The sequence below is a fragment of the Arachis hypogaea genome, chromosome 20 (genome assembly GCF_003086295.3).
Source record: "Arachis hypogaea cultivar Tifrunner chromosome 20, arahy.Tifrunner.gnm2.J5K5, whole genome shotgun sequence".
Taxonomy (NCBI): domain Eukaryota; kingdom Viridiplantae; phylum Streptophyta; class Magnoliopsida; order Fabales; family Fabaceae; genus Arachis; species Arachis hypogaea.
In genome coordinates, this window is record NC_092055.1 from 69,426,832 (window position 1) to 69,445,529 (window position 18,698).

Consider the following 18,698-nt stretch of genomic DNA (forward strand, 5'->3'; position numbering starts at 1 on the left):
TATCGAGTAGCCTGATGCACTTTCACACCTAAAGATGAATGTGCTTCTGGAAACAACTATACTGCATAGAATAATCATCATCTCGTAAATAATATAATTAAATTATTTAGATTGATATTTACAAGCAAAATATAGATAAAAATATAAAATATAAAATTAGTTATTTTTATTTATAAAAATTTGATGGACAATTATTTTGCTAAAAAAATTATATATAAATATATAATGGTTAATTTTTTATATTTATATATTATTGTTCTTTTTACAAATTTATCTTCTCAAGAAATCATACAAAGGAAACATTATATGTTACATTTTTTTAAAGAAAAAATAAATAAATTTTATCTTTTATAATTTACTGTCAGATATATAATTTATTTTTGAATAAAGTATTATTTTAATTTTTAATATTTAGAATAATTGTTCAATTTGACACGAATAATTAATGAATGAGTAACGTGAACATCAACAAAGTTTAATTAAGTCATACCTTCTTATCTCCGTGTATTAGAGAAACATAACCAAAATTTTTTTGTAACTCTTTTTCTTCTCCTCCTCTTTCTGATGCTCTAGAATTCAATGAAAAGTTTTTATATTAGTAATCGTTGATAGATCAGTTTTATTTACGAACTAAAATCAAACGTCTTATTGGCTTTTTAATATATTAATTATTTGTGTTAAATTTAACAGTAAAACAACATTAAACTTTAAAACTTTTTGAGACTAAAATAAGGTATTTGAAATGCTAAGGAATAAATTAAAATTTAGCCCAAACAAATAAGTTTTTAAATTCCCAATGAGTTTTTATTTACGTATGTGTGTACGGAAATATGTTCATTTGTTACAGAAAATAAGGATATTGGATTTCTTAACAAGTAAACCAAATAACTTAGAGATTAGTGTCTAATTTTCCCTCACAAATATATTGAAATTCTAGAAGTTAGAACATTCTTAGTAGATAGATATCATTGACTTTTTGAGAAAAGTTATCATTTGCAAGTATGCAATACTTCTTATAGTGATTTTGGGGATAAACCAAACCTCTATTTTTTTTTTGGACCTTTTTTTGTTTCCACCAGGTATTCATCAGGCTGGAAGCCTAATGACTAATCCCTCAGATATTACAGAAGTACAAAGTGAATAACCCTCTCAAATAAGTAAGCTCCATTCCCATCTTTCAGTGAGTATTAAACCCAAGAAAAATGGTTAAAAAAACACATATCCTCATCTATCTGTATTAACATGCGTCGGCTTTTTTCAGACTTTTAATGTGTTCATTTACCTTCAACAATCTATACATGTGTGTAATTGTACCATACTGCAAACACTTAGGTCCAGCTTTATTTTTTGTACATAAACATGCACACACAAAGGCATATGGTTTTTATTGAGTGCTCCTAACATGAACCTCAAGACATGATAACCATAAGCATCTAAGCAACTCTCCTACACTGAGTCATCATGGTCATGAACTCGTCCATGTTGACCATGCCATCTCCATCAGTGTCCACCGCTTTCACCATCTTCTGGCAGTCTTGAAGGCTGCACCTTTCTCCCAGCCTCCTCAGCATCTCTTGAATTTCTTCTGCACTTATCTTCCCATCACCATTCTTGTCGAATGTCCGGAATGCGCTCTGTATATCAATCGTCCTAACCCCACCACCCATCTTCTGAGCCTCCATGAACTCCTTGAAGTTGATGTATCCATCTCCATCCAGATCGACCACCCGGAAAATATTTGGCACCTCTTGAACCGTGTTCTCCATGCCCAGAGATCTCAGGGTGGCCTTGTACTCCTGCTGAGAAATTTTCCCATCTCTGTTGGAATCAAATTTGTCAAACACCTGCTTCATCTCATCTACATTAGGCTGGAAAACAGCCTTCAAACCCGAGTTCTGTTTGTCCCTCGAGAACATCCGCGACGGCTTCCTCAGGTACTTCCTCTTTGAGAGGCTGTATTGGAAATCAAGAAAGCTTGTTGACATTTTTCTATTACAGTGGAATTGCTTGCTTTCTCAGCTGTGATATGGCATGTAATAGAGGAACATTGCCTTTTATACTAGGCAGAGAGAGAAAAAGTTGGTTAGACATCTCATCATGCCAATCTTTTACTATAGGTTATTCCTAAACAATATGCAGATGACCACGAAACTAAAGATGCCAAAAGGAGATGTAGGGGTCCAAAATATGAAAAGAATATGGCGTGTTAAAAGATAGGCACACAGTTTATGGAAAAGAATACATTCCCTCAAAAAGAACCAAGTGTGCTCTTGTTATATATTCCTTTACGGAGATTTTTCAATCTAACCAATGTTGATTTACATGAATATTTTGACCCATAGTTTAGAAGAATATTGCTCATCAAGATTGAATACAGTATAATTTCCGAAGGAGAAAAAACTAAAAGGTTAAAAAAAGCTGTGTCATCATGGGGGCTTTCCATTATCCTAATCCTCCATCACGTCGATGTCCTTGCGAGCTGTTATCTTCTGCACATATCCTGCAAAAGAAATACGTGGACGAGTGACACCAAGTTGACTAATCATAAAACCAGAAATTTGAGCAAAAGTGAAGAATACATAGCAGAAGGAATTTCAGAAAGTTGACACAAAGTTAGGCCACCCAAGATTTTTCCTTAATTTGAAACATCATACATGTCCATCAAAGGAAAATACAGCCAATAATAATGACATGAAAAAATATATATATTAAAGTCATCCTGAATCAGGACAAGTTCCTTGATCAGTACCATTGAATGTGTACCACTTGAGTCTTTCCTTCTCCCTATTACATCTTTTCCTTTCCCCCCTTTTTTTTTTTCTATAATTAATATGTATGTGTTTAAAAAAAAGCTCACAAAACCAAAGCCAAAAGCCACCAAATTCTAATACAATTTACACATAACACTATAATAGTGCTATGCAAAATAAAAATATGAAGCATCACATGATTCAACATAATATTGCATTTGAATACTCTAAAGTAGGTATGCTTGTAGAAGGAGAAGTCAGAAGCTAACTACTCTATCAAGAATTTCCATTGTGAGTGCATCCTATAAAAATCCAGGTCCAATTGCTCTTCTAAAGTGATGATTAAACAAGATGTCATTTAGGATGCTCCCTATTTCCTTATAGTTTGGATTTGGATCCTCAAAATGACATTGCTTGTAAAGTGAGAAACTGAGAATTTAAGAAGAGAAGTCTGCAACCATTAAGAAGGAAAGACTCTACGTGTTCACTTTACACATAAAAAGAAAACAGTCAAGTACACTTTTCACATATCCCACAAAATTTAGTCAACAAAAATTGTCATTGTGGCGGCGTGGGGACAAACTCTTATGTTACAAGTCTTAAAAAGTACAGATTTTATGAAACCATATTAAAATGACATGAATCATATTAATAGAACTACACAAATGCCATTCGCACTATCAATTAGCAGTTTACACACCACATAGAGATATCCAGCAAAAACTGCATGGAATGTAAGCGGAAATAATCTACTTTAGAAGCAGAATAATTTTGTCCCAACTCATCGATGAGTTAAATGAACAACTCACAGATCTTCTTTCATACAAATATTAGGAGGTTATTTGATCACAAATAGAGCAACTTACTAAAGACGTGACAGAGTTTTAAATCTGATATAAAGTTTAAACTAAACAAAAATGGCTTCTTGAGACCCACATTTCATGTGACATAACACATATGGATAGTATGCAGTATATTAAATCAAGGTGCTTTCAATTCCGAAGGAGAAATAGTGAAACTTTCTCTCCATGCTACATGTTGTAATTTAAAATGTTCACTAGAAAACAGTATTACATATCTAAGAGATAAACTTATATCATGTGAAAAATCTTCTTTTAAATTTAAATACTTCGATATTTTTTCCTCAAATTTTAGTAACCACTCTTCTACCACTTTTCTATACTGAAAAAGGTTAAGATGACACAAATCTAAATTTTAATACAGAAAGTTGTTGCACAAGTAACAATTAATGACCATTACAAATAGGAAAAATAAATCAAGCATCACGAGTCATGAATACACAAGGCACTCATAGAAACGGGCGCCTAAACCTAAGAATTCCATGTAACAAGAAAATGAACCTGTTCAAAACAAAACCTAACTAGCATTTGATTGAAGCCACTAAATAAATAGATAGCATACAGTAGATAAATTGTTGAAACTCGAAATCGAGTTCTGCAAAAACCCCCCTTCCCACTCTTTTCTCCCTTTGTTTTCCCTAAAGAAACTTAAGCAGCTTGAGAAGCTGTAGCAGAATAACAATGACTACAAGGTCTTTATCCAGAAAAGCACAATGTGGGCATTAGGTGGGTTTGGGATTGATTTAGATTTATCTAATATATTATTAAAAAATAAAAATTCCCTAACCAATGTTGATATGACCTGAAGAGTTTAATCACCCTCTTTGTGATATTATTTATGTTGCATTGACCTAGGCTATGTTTTGAAAGATGGAAAGTGGCAGCACAAAGTGGAATCCAATGGAATTAAGCTTCATTATTTGCATATTTTATAATATAGGATGGAATGATATACTGTTTGACAGAATTAATTTGGGTGAAATGACTGGAATGGGATTGAACTTGGATTTGGGAACTGGAAGTAAATAACTACCAAAAAAGGTTCCCATCCCACAACGCAATGGAAGCTTGAAGCAACTCCACGTTTCATTCCACTCAAAATGATTCCATGACATTCAATATAGTAAAAACCTACCTAAAATTATAAATCTCAGCCCTCTCAAACATTCCCTCATACAACTACTAGTCACAAAATGGAAACATTAAGAAGGTATGGAGATGGCAATGTTGAACAATAGCATTACCAATTCCCATGCAAGGAATGCATTTGCAGGTAACCTCTTTCCCTCTTTTGTTATAGTAGCTTACATATCCTGAACCTTGGCAACTTCTGCACTTCCCAGTCCATTCATAAACCACCTCTTTACAATCCTAAACACAACAAGAACAATCATAATAAAATCAAATCAATATCCGATTTTGAGCGACAAAGAATGAATTAAGAAACTGAATTCTTTAGTGCAGTTAGGTAAAATTACTCGAAATGAAGTCGAATTTACCCTAAATTACAGCTAAAAAACACAGAATTTCGAGAATGAAGAAGAAGACGACCTCAAGATTGGGATCGCATTGAAGGCGCTTATCGATTTCATCGGGGGAAACAGGGGAGGAATCAGGGTAAGTCATGGGAAGAGGGAGAGGGTCAGTGTTGTCCCACAAATAACTCTCTCTATTCCGAGACCACTTCTTTTCCTTCGCCTTCAGTTTCATCTTCCCCTCGTTCCCGCCACCGCGCCTCGCTGCTGCTCCGCCAGTGACTTCGTCGGAGGCTCCTCCTCCGCCAGCTGCTCCTAGACCGCCGGCAACGGCGGCGGCGGAAGCGAGGGAGTGAAAGAAGCGAGGAAAGGAGAGGTCTCCGGCGGAGGCGCGAGCTCGGAAGATGGATGTAGGGTTTGAAGAAGGTAAGAAGAGAGAGGTTGCGTTGCTGTTGGTGGAGAACATTCGAAGGAGTAGCAGAAAGTCAAAGTCAAAGAGACGAGGAGGGGGTTGTTGAGAGCATTTGAATTCTGGTAATGAGGAAGTGATTGAAGAAGTATAAGATATATTGAACGGAGCCAATGGGTTTACCGAATCTACTTCTTCTACCGTTCTACTAGACTACTAAGAGTACAAGGTTGCTTCAAAATATTGGAGGAGCCACGTGTGAAATTTTACCCATCGGATGCTATCATGCTGTGCACTATGATTCACACATTTTATTTTGGTGACTGAAAATCAACAAGACAACAACATAACAAGAAGAAAGAAAAAACAAAAAATAAGGAACGGCTTAAAAAGCAAACCGTTCTATTAAATATTACTCTCAAATTCTTTTTAAGATAATGAGAATTTCAATGAATTTTCATTGTTATTTTTGTCACGATGTCTCACTTTATTTGCATTTCTCAAAATTAATTCGAAATCAACACGTCATTTTCAAGACATGATGTCTTAGATTTTCAGCACTAAAAGATCAACAAAATTAGAATTATCCTAAAAATTATTGACAAAAATAAAGACATCCACACAATGTGTTTCACAAATAACATTTATTTGCCCTAAGTCCCATGCTAGAAGATATCATCTCCAAATAGCAAATAACTCTCCTTATAAAATATTACTATTCTCAACGTTCCCAAACAGCCTCGTTGCCAACTTCCATTTCAATCTCTGCTAACACAAGCAAAACCAACATGATCACCACTACCAAGATAACTTGCATCACAATTAATCTTAAAAGTACACACTGAGGGAGGAATTCATGAGCCATTAATAGTAGAGGGGATAGAAGCTCGTTGCAACTCAAAAACATTCCAAAGTTTCTTTTCCAAGGAAAATACCATACTAGTCACCTTATTCAGATGCCAAGACTCGTGTGGATGAAAGATCTCATTATTCCTGGAATGCCAAATCAATCATAGACTAGAAGAGAATCTAAAATGGCACTCTTTGCTATGAAGCAAGAACCAGTTCATCTAATCCAGAGGTTGATCAGAAATCTCCAAAGCCTGCCAAACTAGCTGAACTTTCAGACACTCCCGAATACAATGAACAACCAATTCCTGACCAAAAAAACATCATGGACAACTGTCCGATGGTGAGACTCTTGAAATGAAAAGCAACAATGGGCAGAGCCTCCCTAAGATCAAGCCAGGCCAAGAATTTATGCTTCTCTGGAACACGCTGACGCCAAAGCCAAAGCCAATTCCTCTAGTCTTTCCAACCAAACTTCATCTTACTGAACCACAAGTAATCACTACGAGAGTCACAAACCTTTGACGTCACACCAGACCAAAATTATCCTACCACTGAACCTGCTTGTACATCCGGATGATAGGAAAGAATGTTGGCTTTCAAAAACTAGTTTAGAGGAGAATAGATATTCTGATGGTGCCACAATCCAGAAAACCAAAGATTCAAGATCTGGAGATTCGAATTAGAGATATGAATATAATCCTTCTCATGACAAAGCTGCACCTCTTTTTTCTAATTAGAAAACCAAAAGTTCTGGTTTAGATTCTCAATGCACCAAACAAAGCCATCCTTCAAGAGATCCCAAGTTTAACATATACTCTTCCAAACATAAGAGCCCATCTCTCGAGACCGACTCAAATACTCTCCGGGGAGAGGAACGATATTTTTTTGCTAACAATTGAACCCATAACTTGTTTGGATATAAAAAATTGCCAAACTAGCTTCTCAAGAAGAGCAACAATTGCACAAAATGGATCTTGAGTCTCCAAACCACCAAACTTCTTAGGGGTGACCAACACCTTCCATCTAACCAGATTCATGCCTTTACCATCAACTTGACCTTTCCAGAGAAAGTTTCGCATTATAGATTCTATCTTATTGTTTCCTTTAGGGAAGAAAGATACTTGCATGCGGTAAGAAGGAATCGCAGCCACTACTGAATTGATCAAACATAATTTTCCCACCTTGTTAAGCAATTTCCCTTTCCAGCTGGCCAGCCTCCCCGAATCTTGTCCAGAACATCATTGAATGCTGCTTGCATCACCCGAGAGTGACTAAGGGTAAAAAAACAAACAAATAAAAAACAATACATTTGCCATTTTGAATAAATATTGCACTATTTTTGTTTTTGGGTAGTATCTCGCAATTTCGTAATATTGGTTGACTATAGCTACAAAATTGACCAAGAAAATAAAATTTTGTACTTGGTACCTGTTAAATAGAAACATTTAGGATGTGTTTGGTTTGTATTTTTATTTTCTATTTTTATTTTCAATGTTTTCTATTTTTTGGATTTTGTGTAGGAAAAAGTGAAATAGGAGGTGAAAATAGAAAACAGGATTTTATTATTTACACTTTTTTCTTCACAAAATCTAGAAAACAGAAAATACTAAAAGTAAAAACAGAAAATAAAAATATAAATCAAACACATCTTGATTTTCATACCATGCAAAATAGGTGTAGAGAATGTTTTCCTTGATGCTGTTCCAAACAAAAATAATTGCTCATTATATCGATTAAACATGCGTATCTCGTAAGCTCGTGACCTCCACAAAAAGTACAAACATTTGACGTCATTGTGGGGATCCTATATACTTGATACAATGACTGACCATAAGATACAATTAGTCATCAATTTGAACACTCTTCACAAGGAGACACTCTATGGAGATAGACATGAGACTAATCCCAATACTGTTGAGGAACAACAACAAATTCTCCCAGGATTTGAATGCCAACAAGTTGAAATTTCTAGACGATGACATTTTGCGGGATTGGGAGAAAATTATGGCCATGCGATGTAAGAAATGTGTAGCTAAGTGCAAGAACTAGAATGTCAACCGGAAGAACGCTCAATGTCACGATAATCTTGGTCCCAAGTCTTACAACAAGGACCGGCGTGATAGTCATGATAGGAGGACCCCCTGTAACATCCTAAGTTTTTAAAAATTAAATAGTTAAGTTATTTATAAATTATTATATTTGTTGAGATTTTATTTTTAAGAAATTTATTTTACTAAAAGTAATTAAATAGAATTTTATGATTATTAAAGTTTAACTTAATCATGATTTATTCTATTAATTTAAATTATTTTTTAGAAATTATTTTATTAGGTAAAATTAAATTAATTTTTATAATAATTATTATTATAATTTGAATTTAGATAAATTAAGGTTATTATATAATTTTTCTATAATAAGATATTTTACGTAATTGATTTTATGATAACTAGAGTTTAAATTTATTAAGATTTTTATATAATTTTGTTATAACAAGATCTTTCAAGAAAGGAAAAAATTATTATTATTATTATTAATATTTTTTATTCGCTGATATGAGTAAATATCGGTACTCTTCGGTGAGCTTAGCTTTGCTAATGCTTTATCGTATATCTTTTATCATTGTGTTACTAATGTCATTTATATTAGTAACTCATATATATTTATCCCTATATATATATATATATATATATATATATATATATATATATATTACTATATCCAACTTTCATAATTATCCGTTTAACATATTTATAACTTGAATCACTAACTTGGCAGTCTTATAATGCGACACTCAACCCCCCATGTGTCACCTAACCAATAATTCTTAATCATCAAAACAGCAATGCAAATGTTCATTTGGGTGAGAAAAAGAAAAGAGAACCGAGAGAGAGAGAAAGGAAGAAACCGTGAAACCCCCAAATTTTTCGAGTTCGGTTTCTTGAAATCCGTAACTCCAATAAAAAAATCTAATCCGATAAAAGTGTTTATATCTTCCTCCTCTACATGTTGGCGTGACTTTATTCGATAGAAGTTGACGGTGACGTAGCTCCCCTTCCCCTTGAGTTTGGCCAATTGGAGTTCTAGGAGGCACAAATGATTTTTGACGTTTTCTTCTTCAGTAGCTCGGTCAAAAAGCTTCTTTGGAGTTTTTGTTGTTTTGATTTCATACAGAGGTAGAGTTTTGGTAAAATCTCACCGATTAAATTTATGTTGGATAAGTGAATGGTTGTTGTGATTGATTATTGATGGAGTTTGATTGACTTTATATTTAATTTTGTTGATATATTGTTGTATGTGATTAAGCTTGTGGTTCGGTCATTTTGGTGCTGTGATGGGGGAGAATCGTCGGTTCAGAATTCCTTCTCAATAAAAGAATCTCTTCGTTGCAAGTATAGTTCCAAACTAACAATTGACCCACATCAGAATTTAATTTATTTGTCACAATGCAAACTAATAATAACCGAGAGTATTTAAACATCGGGTCGTCTCTCAAAGGAATTGCAATGAGGTATGCATATCATCGGTTATGAGATTCACAGGGGTAGTTTGCGGATAAGAAGACAATAATTTAAATGGCAATAAAATAAAGAAAACAACTAAAGATAACAATTACTAAAGAGGCATTCATGGCAAGGATTGAGAATCAAAGTTTTCTATCCTAGTCATTAATCATAACACAATAATTACCAAGGGTTAAGCCTATTATGTTATCTCCATAACGGGAGAAGATCAATTAGGCCTAGTTAACCCCAATCCATAAGTAGTATCAATGGAAACAAGATTATCATCAGTCCAAGTTGGGTATTAATGACTCAAGATTACCTAATTTCTCTTTCCAAGTCAAGAATGCTCAAAAATCTACTCCAAGACTAAGTCGAGCATTTATCAAACACTTAGTGTGCATAAAAAGAAAAGAATATTGAATTGCAATAATAATAATAGAATCTAAGGTTACCAAATGTAAGATAACAATAATAACAACTAAATTAAACACCAATAAACATAAAAACATCAAATCGCATTAAATAAAATTAAAAGTAACAAAGGTTCAAGAAACTAAAAGTGACACAAATGAGAAATTAACAAGATGAACTAAGAGAATCAAAGCAATTAAACAAGGAAAAGCAATTGAAACTAGATCAAAGTAAGAATTAAAACCTAAATCTAAGAGAAATTAACCTAAATCTACCCTAATTCTAGGGAAAAGAGGAAGCTTCTCTCTCTATAAAATAATCTAAAGCATGATAACTAAGCTACTCTAATTTCTCTCCCATTGTTCCCTCTTAAATTTGGCCTCAAATACTTCAGAAATGAGTTGGATTTGGGCTTGAAGAGGTCCAGAAATTGCTAGCCACATTTTCTTTAAGTGAGTCACGTGCTTCGTGTCATGCGTATGCGCGAGGTCACGTGTACGTGCCACATGGCGAAATTTCAGGTCACGCGTATGCAAAAGGTCACATGTACACGCAATCGGCAGATTTCCAAAACTTCATTTCTTCATGAATTCTCCTGTTTTACATGCTTTTTCTTCATTTCTTCAATCCAATCTTTGCCCTCTAAGCCTGAAATCACTTAACAAACACATCAAGGCATTGAATGAAATTAAAGTGAATTAAATTTAGTAAATTAAGAGTCTAAAAAGCATGTTTTCAATCTTAACTGCAATTCCAAAGAAATTCATAAAATCATACTATTTCATTGAATAAATGTGAGATAAGTTGATAAAATCCACCAAATTCAACACAAGATAAACCCTAAAAATTGGGTTTATCAACCTCCCCACACTTAAACAATAGCATGTCCTCATGCTAACTCAAGAAAGATATAAGAAAGGGGTATCAACATTTATTCTATGCAAACTATCTATGTGCACTCCATCTATATGCATGCAACTATATTATCTAATACTATCTAACTACTTATATGTATCTACTTGGTCAAACTAATTCGAATTCTAAGAAAGCATGTATAAACATAAGGGTTTAAGCAATCACAATCAAGTCAAATCCACAAATGAATTGAGTCACAAAAAAATTTTATAAACTTGGAAGATAAGAGATAATCACAGGTGGAAATATAAAATTGAGCAATCAAACTCCTCAACAGATGTGTATACTCTCTAATCGCTCAAGTGTATAGGGTTGATTCACTCAATTCTCCTCTAATCATGCTTTCTAAGATTTGTGTTTCATCTAACAATCAATAATTATTTAATTCATGCATACAAATATCATGAGAACTTTTCAAAGGTTGTAATGGGACTAGAGTAAAGGTAAGGATGCATATGGTCAAGTGAGCTTGAAATTTGAATCTTTGATTAAGTTAAACTCTCACCTAACACATATAACCTATATAATTCATATGCAAACCTAACTACCTAATCTTGACCTTTTCATACATTCATGAATTTTTTTCTTTTTAATCACAATCCATATGCATTATTATTATTACTTTTCTATAGGCATTTTGTCCCCTTTTTATTGCTTTCTTTTTTTCCTTTTTTTTTCTTTTTATATTATTTTTTTCATTCATTTTTTTTCAATAACATAATATATACAAAAAGATTAATGCATATGGTTCAACATTCAATGCATGAGTATGTACCCAACTTCTAAGATTTTTAATGAAAACTCAAAAATACACTTTTATCTCAACCAATATTCACAAATTTTTCACACCTAAATGATACACACTTTCACAAGCCTAAGCTAATCAAAGATCCAAATTAAGGACATTTATTATTTTTTACTTAGGGGTAGTGATGTGCTAAAATAAAGAACAAAAGGGATTAAACAGGCTTAAAATTGGTTAAAAAAGGGTAAGGACATTTGGGTAAGTAAGCTCAAATGAAGTATAAATGCATTCATACACAAAATAATGGATATAAAGAATAAAAAAAATCAAAGATTACAATTATAGATAGAGAATAACACACGAGAAGCACTACAAGAAAAAAAGCCTGTTAGCACACTTTCGCGAGGGTGGCCATTGATTTGTGATTTGGCCACACTTTTTTTTGTCACGCTTAAAAAGCGTGGCTATAGAGGGAAATCGGCACGCTTTTACGAGGGTGCCCACTTATTTGAAATTTGGCCACGCTTTTTTACTGCCACGCTTGAAAAGCATGGCGATAGAAGAAAATCGGCACGCTTTTACGAGGGTGGCCACTGATTAAAAATTTGGCCACCTTTTTTTTGTCACGCTTAAAAAGCATGGCCATAGAGGGAAATCAGCACGCTTGAAAAGCGTGGCTATACCATGTTTATTTTGGCACGGTAAAATAACGTGCCGATAGAGTTCCCTCCCCTAAAATTTAGTTTCCTACCAATTTTTCCCACACTTAACCTTTTTTTTACTAAGTTATCAAATTTTACCCTAAAAATGATAACAATAACACACACTAACTTAACATTGTTATCAAATTCACTTTTAACTAAAAATGATAACAACAACACATACACTACAAAAAATAATGAAACCCTAAAAATTAACTTTTAAACCCTAAAAGCTAAGGCGTCGTCAGCTTCATCTTCTCGAAAGCTCTTCTCGAACCCAGCCTTGGCTTCGTTCATCCATCTTCAGCGTTCCCAGCCTTGGCGTCGTTCATCCATCCTCAGCGTTTAGCTTCATCTTCTCGAACCTAGCCTTCGTCGTTCATCCATCTCTATCGTCATCTTCTCGAACCCAGCCTTCATCAAACCCAGAAAACCCCAACCTCCATCACGCCGCCATCTATCTCACTGTCGCCACCCTTCGCGCTCAAGATTGCAACCAGGTTCGTCGTTGTGTTAGCCAGCTCGCCATTCTTCTTGCTGTCCTTCTCGCCGTTCTGGTCGTCGTGCTGCTTGCCTCTCTCTGTCGCGGTTCTACTCGCCTCTCTCTGTCACGATTCTGCTCGCCTCTCTCTGTTGCGGTTCTACTCGCTTCTCTGTCATGGTTCTGCTTGTCGTGCTGCTCGAAGGTTAGTGCTCAGTTGTGCTCCATCTTCATTTTTTTTAAAATGCTCCATTTAGAAATCAATCAAGAAAATTGGATGATTAACGGAATGTTTTCTACTGTTAACTTTTTATTGAATTGATTAGTGATTTCTTGCTTTTTATTGAATGATTTCTGCTGTTTTTATGCTGTTTTTTTATTCTTATTTTATGCTCTCTTTATTCATGAATCGGCGGATGGATCTGGAAGGAAACGATCGGTGGCATCTCCGTCGAGCTCGGAGCCGGATGCATCGCTGGCGACAGCCGTAAAGATTCGATTCCTGGTTTAGGGTTTTAACTTGATTTTTTATTTTCTTTATTTACCTAAACTTCTAATTATTTGATTTTTTCCTCATTTTGCTAAGCTTAATTATTTAATTTTTTGTTATGATTTTTTATTTATTTGTTCTGATTTTTTTCAGAGGATTTGTTTTTGTTTTGATTGTTTTTAGGATTTGCGGTTATGATTATTTCTTGTTGGTTCTGATTATTTGTTTTGATAATTTCTTGTTGGATCGTTTTATGCTTTTGCATTTTCTATCTTGTTAATAATCTTGTGTTGTCATCTCAAGTTGTGCTTTATTGTTCGTTTCAGGGTATTCTGGCTGATATATTGAAATCTCTTCGTGACAACAAGAAGCACATGAGAGAATGTGCACTCAATACTTTGGATTTGTGGCTTGCTGCTGTTCATCTTGATAAAATGGTCTGTTTCAATTGCTGTTGAAACTGATACTCCTGCTACTGCTGCTACTGCTCCTTCTGATGCATCTGCTCCTGTTTCTTCTGAAGTTTCTACTTATGTTTCTGCTGTTGCTTCTACTGCTGATTCTGCTGTACCTTCTGTGGTTTCTTCTCCAACAGGAGAAGTGGATTTGGAGGATGATAATATTGCTTATTTCATCAGAAAGGTATGTATTTTGATGAACTCTTTTTAAGTTATCTATTAGCACTGACCTTTGGCATAGATTGAGAGTTGGTAATTTGTTAGTAGCATGTGTTTGTACATTAAACTTCCGTTTCTAATTTTTGTTGTTGCTACAGAAACTTCAAGTTTGGTGTAGGCAACAAAAAGGGAACTAGGAACTAGGAAAGATACAGTCAACTTCAGAAGAGGAAGCATGCGTTTCGATTTCAAATGGAAATGTAAAATTCTAAGCATTTTTGTCATTTTGGAATAAAGTTTTCAAGGTAACATGTTTGTGGTTGTTACTGCAGGTTATGAAAGTGTCCAGATTAGCACTTCTACCGGCTAATCCCGACATTTTAGAGGGTGTGGATGATCTTATACAGCTTAGTTACTTAAATGAACCCTCAGTTCTTTACAATCTTAAGAGTCGTTACACTCAAGATTTGATTTACGTACGTGTGCTCTTCTAGGTTGTATTTCTGCTTGGCTGTTCATCTATGTTCCCTCATATGGTATTTGTTCTGTATGCAGAGCAAGGCAGGGCCAGTTTTAATTGCACTCAATCCCTTCAAAGATGTCCAGATTTATAGAAGTGAATACGTAGAAGCTTATAAACAGAGATGTAATGATAATCCTCATGTTTATGCTGTGGCAGATGCAGCTTATAACGAGATGATAAGAGGCGAGTGGGATTCTCTGTTTCTTTGGAATCTCTATTAAGCTGTAGTTTTACTATATATTCACAGAAAGATTTCTGTTCAAATTTTACACATTGCAGATGAAGTAAATCAATCCATTATCATAAGGTCAGCACTCAATACATTCCTCTTCATATATGTTGCTGAACTCTACGGCATTGAATTGCTGAAGAAGTAATAGATACGTACTTGTTAATAATCACATTTTTACAAATCTGTTGATAGTGGTGAGATGCATCAGAAGAAACAGGAGCAGATGCATCAGAAGGAGCAGGGGCAGCAACAGCAGGAGTATCAGTTTCAACAACAACATCAAAGTTTGGAACCTGAACCAGTGATGATAATTTTAGGTTTCATAATTTTAGCTATCAAGGTATCATAATTTTTTTTTAGGTTTCATTTGTATGTTAACTCAGTGCTGTGAATTTTGATGAGCTTTCTTTTCATTCCAACTTCTTCTTTTTAATCGCCCTCCCACAATTTTGTAGGCTGGTAACCTTCAATTTCCAAGTCAAGCACTTTCGCTGTCCCAGTGAGTTCCCCACTTCATTTGCCTCAAAATTTTCTATTTGCCATGCTTTCTGCAGCTGAATTTGACAAAACCCACTTCAAAGTTTGGTTTTTGCAATCTTGCAATTGATGTTCATATATAGTATTAGCATTTGCCTAGCGCTTTGGCTGTTAATTTTGCCTTGTGCTTTAAACTAAAGTTCCTGATATGGTAAAGCTACAAACTTTTTACTGTGTTCTTGTAAAATATACTAGTTATTGGAGCATGAGAAAATGACATTTCAAATTTCTTGTCACTTGTGTTGATTCACTCAGCATGAACTAGCTCTGTTGTTTATACTACTAAATATAGATATGTTGATTAGTAGAAATGATTTATCCTGAGTTATCATCTTAAATGCTCTTCTAATTACTAAATGAAGGAAGAATTTAGTTATTTCTTCTTTTCAAGATTGTAAGACATGGATTGTATCCTCTCTTAATCTAACATTTAGATAGATTTTTAGGATGCTGTATGGTATAAAATTGGCTTTTCTAGGAAGCTACAAATTTCTCAGGATGCTTTTGAATTTTATTTGCTATAGGAAACTTCAAAGTATCCTACTAAACGAAACATCAATGGAAGTACTTCTAGGACCTTGCAATGTTGCTCATGTTACACAGAAATATCTGAGGTAGCAGCAGCAGCTACTACTATTTTAATAATTCATGATTTTCTAACATAGAATTGTAATTTTTTAAAATGTTTATTTTGGAAGTTGAATTTATTTTTTCTTAAATGTTTTATTCATGTTTTATCATGTAAAAAATTTATATAAATCAATGGAAGATTGATTTTTTAGTATTTTATTTTATTTGAAAGATTAACTTATCAGTATTTCTGTTTTTTTTTCTTTTTTTTATTTGAAAAAGGATTAGGCCACGCTATTGAAGTGTAACGACAAGTTTTTAATTTTTGGCTTGCTTTAAAAGCGTGGCTGTATATCCATTTTTCGGCACACTTTAAAAGCGTGGCTGTACATCTATCTTTTGGCACGCTTTAAATGCGTGGCTACAGGGTTATACATACAACCACATTTTTAAGCGTGCCAATAGATAAAAGCATGGCAAAAAGTAAAGTGTACCAATAGATAAAGAAAAGCGTGGCGATAGATCAACCGGCACGCTAACGGATGTGACCCTTTCAAAAGCGTGTCGATAGCTCAAAAAGCTTGGCGGAAAGCTGTCGGCACCCTTTTTAGCACTTTTCGGCATGCTTTAAAAGCGTGGCAGAAAGCTTATTTTCTTGTAGTGAAGGTAAATAGTGGTTATATGATGTAACCACACAATTAGGCTTAAAACTCAAAAGCTTATGTATTCTTAGCTCAAAAACATATTCCAAAATATATAATTCAAGCAAGTTTCAACGAAAAAAAATCAACTCAAATTAATTTTTTGGAATGCTCTATAGATAAATTTCTTGGAAAATTTCATTATTTTGACTAAGCTTATTATATATATGCAAACCAAGAAAATGCAACTGAAAATTCTAAAAGACCTAGTAATAAAATAAAAATAAATGAAATGTGAAAGTGTTTAGATTAGAAATTTTCACCCAAAAATTGGCCGATTGGTCAGACGACCTCCCCACACTTAAAAGTTTGTACTATCCTCAGTGCATTCGAAGACGAGAAAGGGGGTACGACGACTACATGGATTGCCACCTTCAGCTGGTGGGTCATTCGGCTGTTGCGTGTTCTTTCTTTCACTTCCCTTGTTGCTTGATGAATCCATATTTGACGATAAATTTTGGATTGAATTGAGTGGATTTCATTATATAAACCCACATTTATTCATCTAAATAGCATACTTTTGTGTTTTCTCTCTAAATTATGTCTAATTGTGAAAACATGCTATTTTGCACTTAATTTAATCAATTTTATTCCACTTTCATTCCATTCGATGCCTTGATATTTTTGATGAATGATTTCAGGTGTAATTGGTTTGAATGACTTGATAAGAGTGGAAGAGAAGCATGCAATTAGGAGAAAACATGAAGAAAACAAAGGAGAAACACACAGCCAAGTGTGCATACGCACAACATCCTGTGCGTACGCACAAGTCCTTGTGCGTGACTTCATTAAAAAGTCACGTGGCTCACATTTTGGGAAGATTTTGGCCCATTTCTAAAGGCCTTAGAGCATATAAGGAGGGCTAGCAACACACCATAGATACCATACAATAAACAACACTTAGGCATATTTTTAGGTAGTTTAGGGTAGTTTAGCTTAGTTTTTCTCCTTCAATTTTCCTTAGGGTTTAGTTAGGATTTATGCTACAAGTTTGTATTTTCCAATTTTAATCTTGGATTCTAGCTATTTCCATTGTAAGTATTTCTTAATTTTTCTTTTTATTATACTACTTGTTCTACACTTTCTTATAGTTTTAATTCACTTTATCATTACATATATACTTTTGGAATTTTGAGTTCTAGTTAATGAATTTGATGTTTAGTGGTTATTACATGTTATTTGAGTTGTCATTGTTGATTTTGTTTATTGGTTGTTCATAGTTTTAAGTATTTTTCCAATTTCCCCATATTTTATGATGCCTACCATGTGTTTGATGAAATGTCAATTTTAAATATGGAGCAGATTTTCATTCCTTGACTTAGGGAAACGAGTATATGGAATGCTAGAGTCATAATGTCCAACATTTAGTGATAATTCTTGGGTTGTTAGTTGTTCTTGTTTCCACTAACGCTAGTTTTTTACTAAGGTAATTAGTAAGTTAGCTAGGATTTGTGGATTAAGAACAATTATGCTCACTTGACTTACTCTTCGATGTTAAGGGTTGATTAGGTGAGATTAATCCATCATAATTATCATAGTTGTGGTTATGGCAAGGAAGGAATTCCATAACTCATCCCAAGTCGAGGTTCCATTTATGTTTTGAACCATATTTCCATCATTTTAAAGCATTACTTGTCCATATTACATAGATATTTCTTTTATTTCTTTATTGGTTTATTAATTGTAATTTTGATTGTTCTTTTATTTCTTAATTGCTTGCTTCATTATATAAAACCCCCTTGATCTCGCAACCAAAATTGTGCGCTTGTGGTCACTAGTTCTATTGTGACATCTCTATTTTAAACTTTGGTTGTGAGTTGCCTTGTCAGTTGGGACTATACATGCAATGCTAAACTCTATGTCTTTCCTTTTTGAGGGAGATATTTCCTAATCGACGATCCGGCACACACTAAGTTTTTGGCGCTG

At 34.1% G+C, this 18,698-nt stretch overlaps 3 protein-coding genes across 18 annotated transcripts; 1 reads left to right on the top strand and 2 right to left on the bottom strand.

Annotated features, from left to right (window-relative positions):
* Positions 1–940: 940 nt before the first annotated feature.
* LOC114924023 (calmodulin-like protein 30) lies at positions 941–1,985 on the bottom strand. The gene has a single exon (XM_029296375.2). The coding sequence runs from the start codon at positions 1,983–1,985 to the stop codon at positions 1,434–1,436; it is 552 nt and encodes a 183-aa protein (XP_029152208.1). The 3' UTR covers positions 941–1,433.
* Positions 941–5,956, bottom strand: LOC112783314 (protein disulfide-isomerase SCO2). The gene is made up of 3 exons (XM_029296374.2): positions 5,162–5,956; positions 4,855–4,981; positions 941–2,500 (listed from the first exon to the last, which is right to left on the bottom strand). Exons 1-3 carry the CDS (start codon positions 5,549–5,551, stop codon positions 2,448–2,450), a joined length of 570 nt encoding a protein of 189 aa, XP_029152207.1. The 5' UTR covers positions 5,552–5,956; the 3' UTR covers positions 941–2,447.
* Positions 5,957–12,805: 6,849 nt separating this feature from the next.
* LOC112783759 (myosin-1) lies at positions 12,806–17,888 on the top strand. Of its 16 annotated transcripts, none has more exons than XM_072229829.1 (12): positions 12,822–13,307; positions 13,532–13,589; positions 13,919–14,029; positions 14,116–14,234; positions 14,368–14,469; positions 14,542–14,685; positions 14,765–14,915; positions 15,012–15,039; positions 15,157–15,304; positions 15,420–15,463; positions 16,026–16,115; positions 17,414–17,888. In XM_072229829.1, the coding sequence occupies exons 6-12, from the start codon at positions 14,545–14,547 to the stop codon at positions 17,430–17,432; spliced, it is 621 nt and encodes a 206-aa protein (XP_072085930.1). In that variant the 5' UTR covers positions 12,822–13,307; positions 13,532–13,589; positions 13,919–14,029; positions 14,116–14,234; positions 14,368–14,469; positions 14,542–14,544; the 3' UTR covers positions 17,433–17,888. The 16 variants fall into 16 exon arrangements, 15 of the variants coding, with proteins under 15 accessions (XP_072085933.1, XP_072085940.1, XP_025682599.1 ...); XM_072229834.1 differs by having other exon boundaries at positions 12,862–13,307; positions 13,532–13,614; positions 14,188–14,234; XR_011878638.1 differs by adding an exon at positions 16,354–16,737 and having other exon boundaries at positions 12,868–13,307; positions 13,919–14,234.
* The last annotated feature ends 810 nt before the right edge of the window (positions 17,889–18,698 follow it).

Bases quoted from the DNA above. Each gene is read 5' to 3' on its own strand.
- LOC114924023 (XM_029296375.2), bottom strand. From the start codon at position 1,985: ATGTCAACAAGCTTTCTTGATTTCCAATACAGCCTCTCAAAGAGGAAG.
- LOC112783314 (XM_029296374.2), bottom strand. From the start codon at position 5,551: ATGTTCTCCACCAACAGCAACGCAACCTCTCTCTTCTTACCTTCTTCA. The intron at 4,982-5,161 runs GTCGTCTTCTTC...TGTTGTGTTTAG, and splicing joins AATGCGATCCCAATCTTGAG to GATTGTAAAGAGGTGGTTTA. The intron at 2,501-4,854 runs GTAATGCTATTG...TTTCTTTTGCAG, and splicing joins CATTCCTTGCATGGGAATTG to GATATGTGCAGAAGATAACA.
- LOC112783759 (XM_072229832.1), top strand. From the start codon at position 14,545: ATGAAAGTGTCCAGATTAGCACTTCTACCGGCTAATCCCGACATTTTA. The intron at 15,040-15,156 runs GTCAGCACTCAA...ATCTGTTGATAG, and splicing joins AATCAATCCATTATCATAAG to TGGTGAGATGCATCAGAAGA. The intron at 15,464-16,025 runs GTGAGTTCCCCA...TATTTGCTATAG, and splicing joins CAAGCACTTTCGCTGTCCCA to GAAACTTCAAAGTATCCTAC.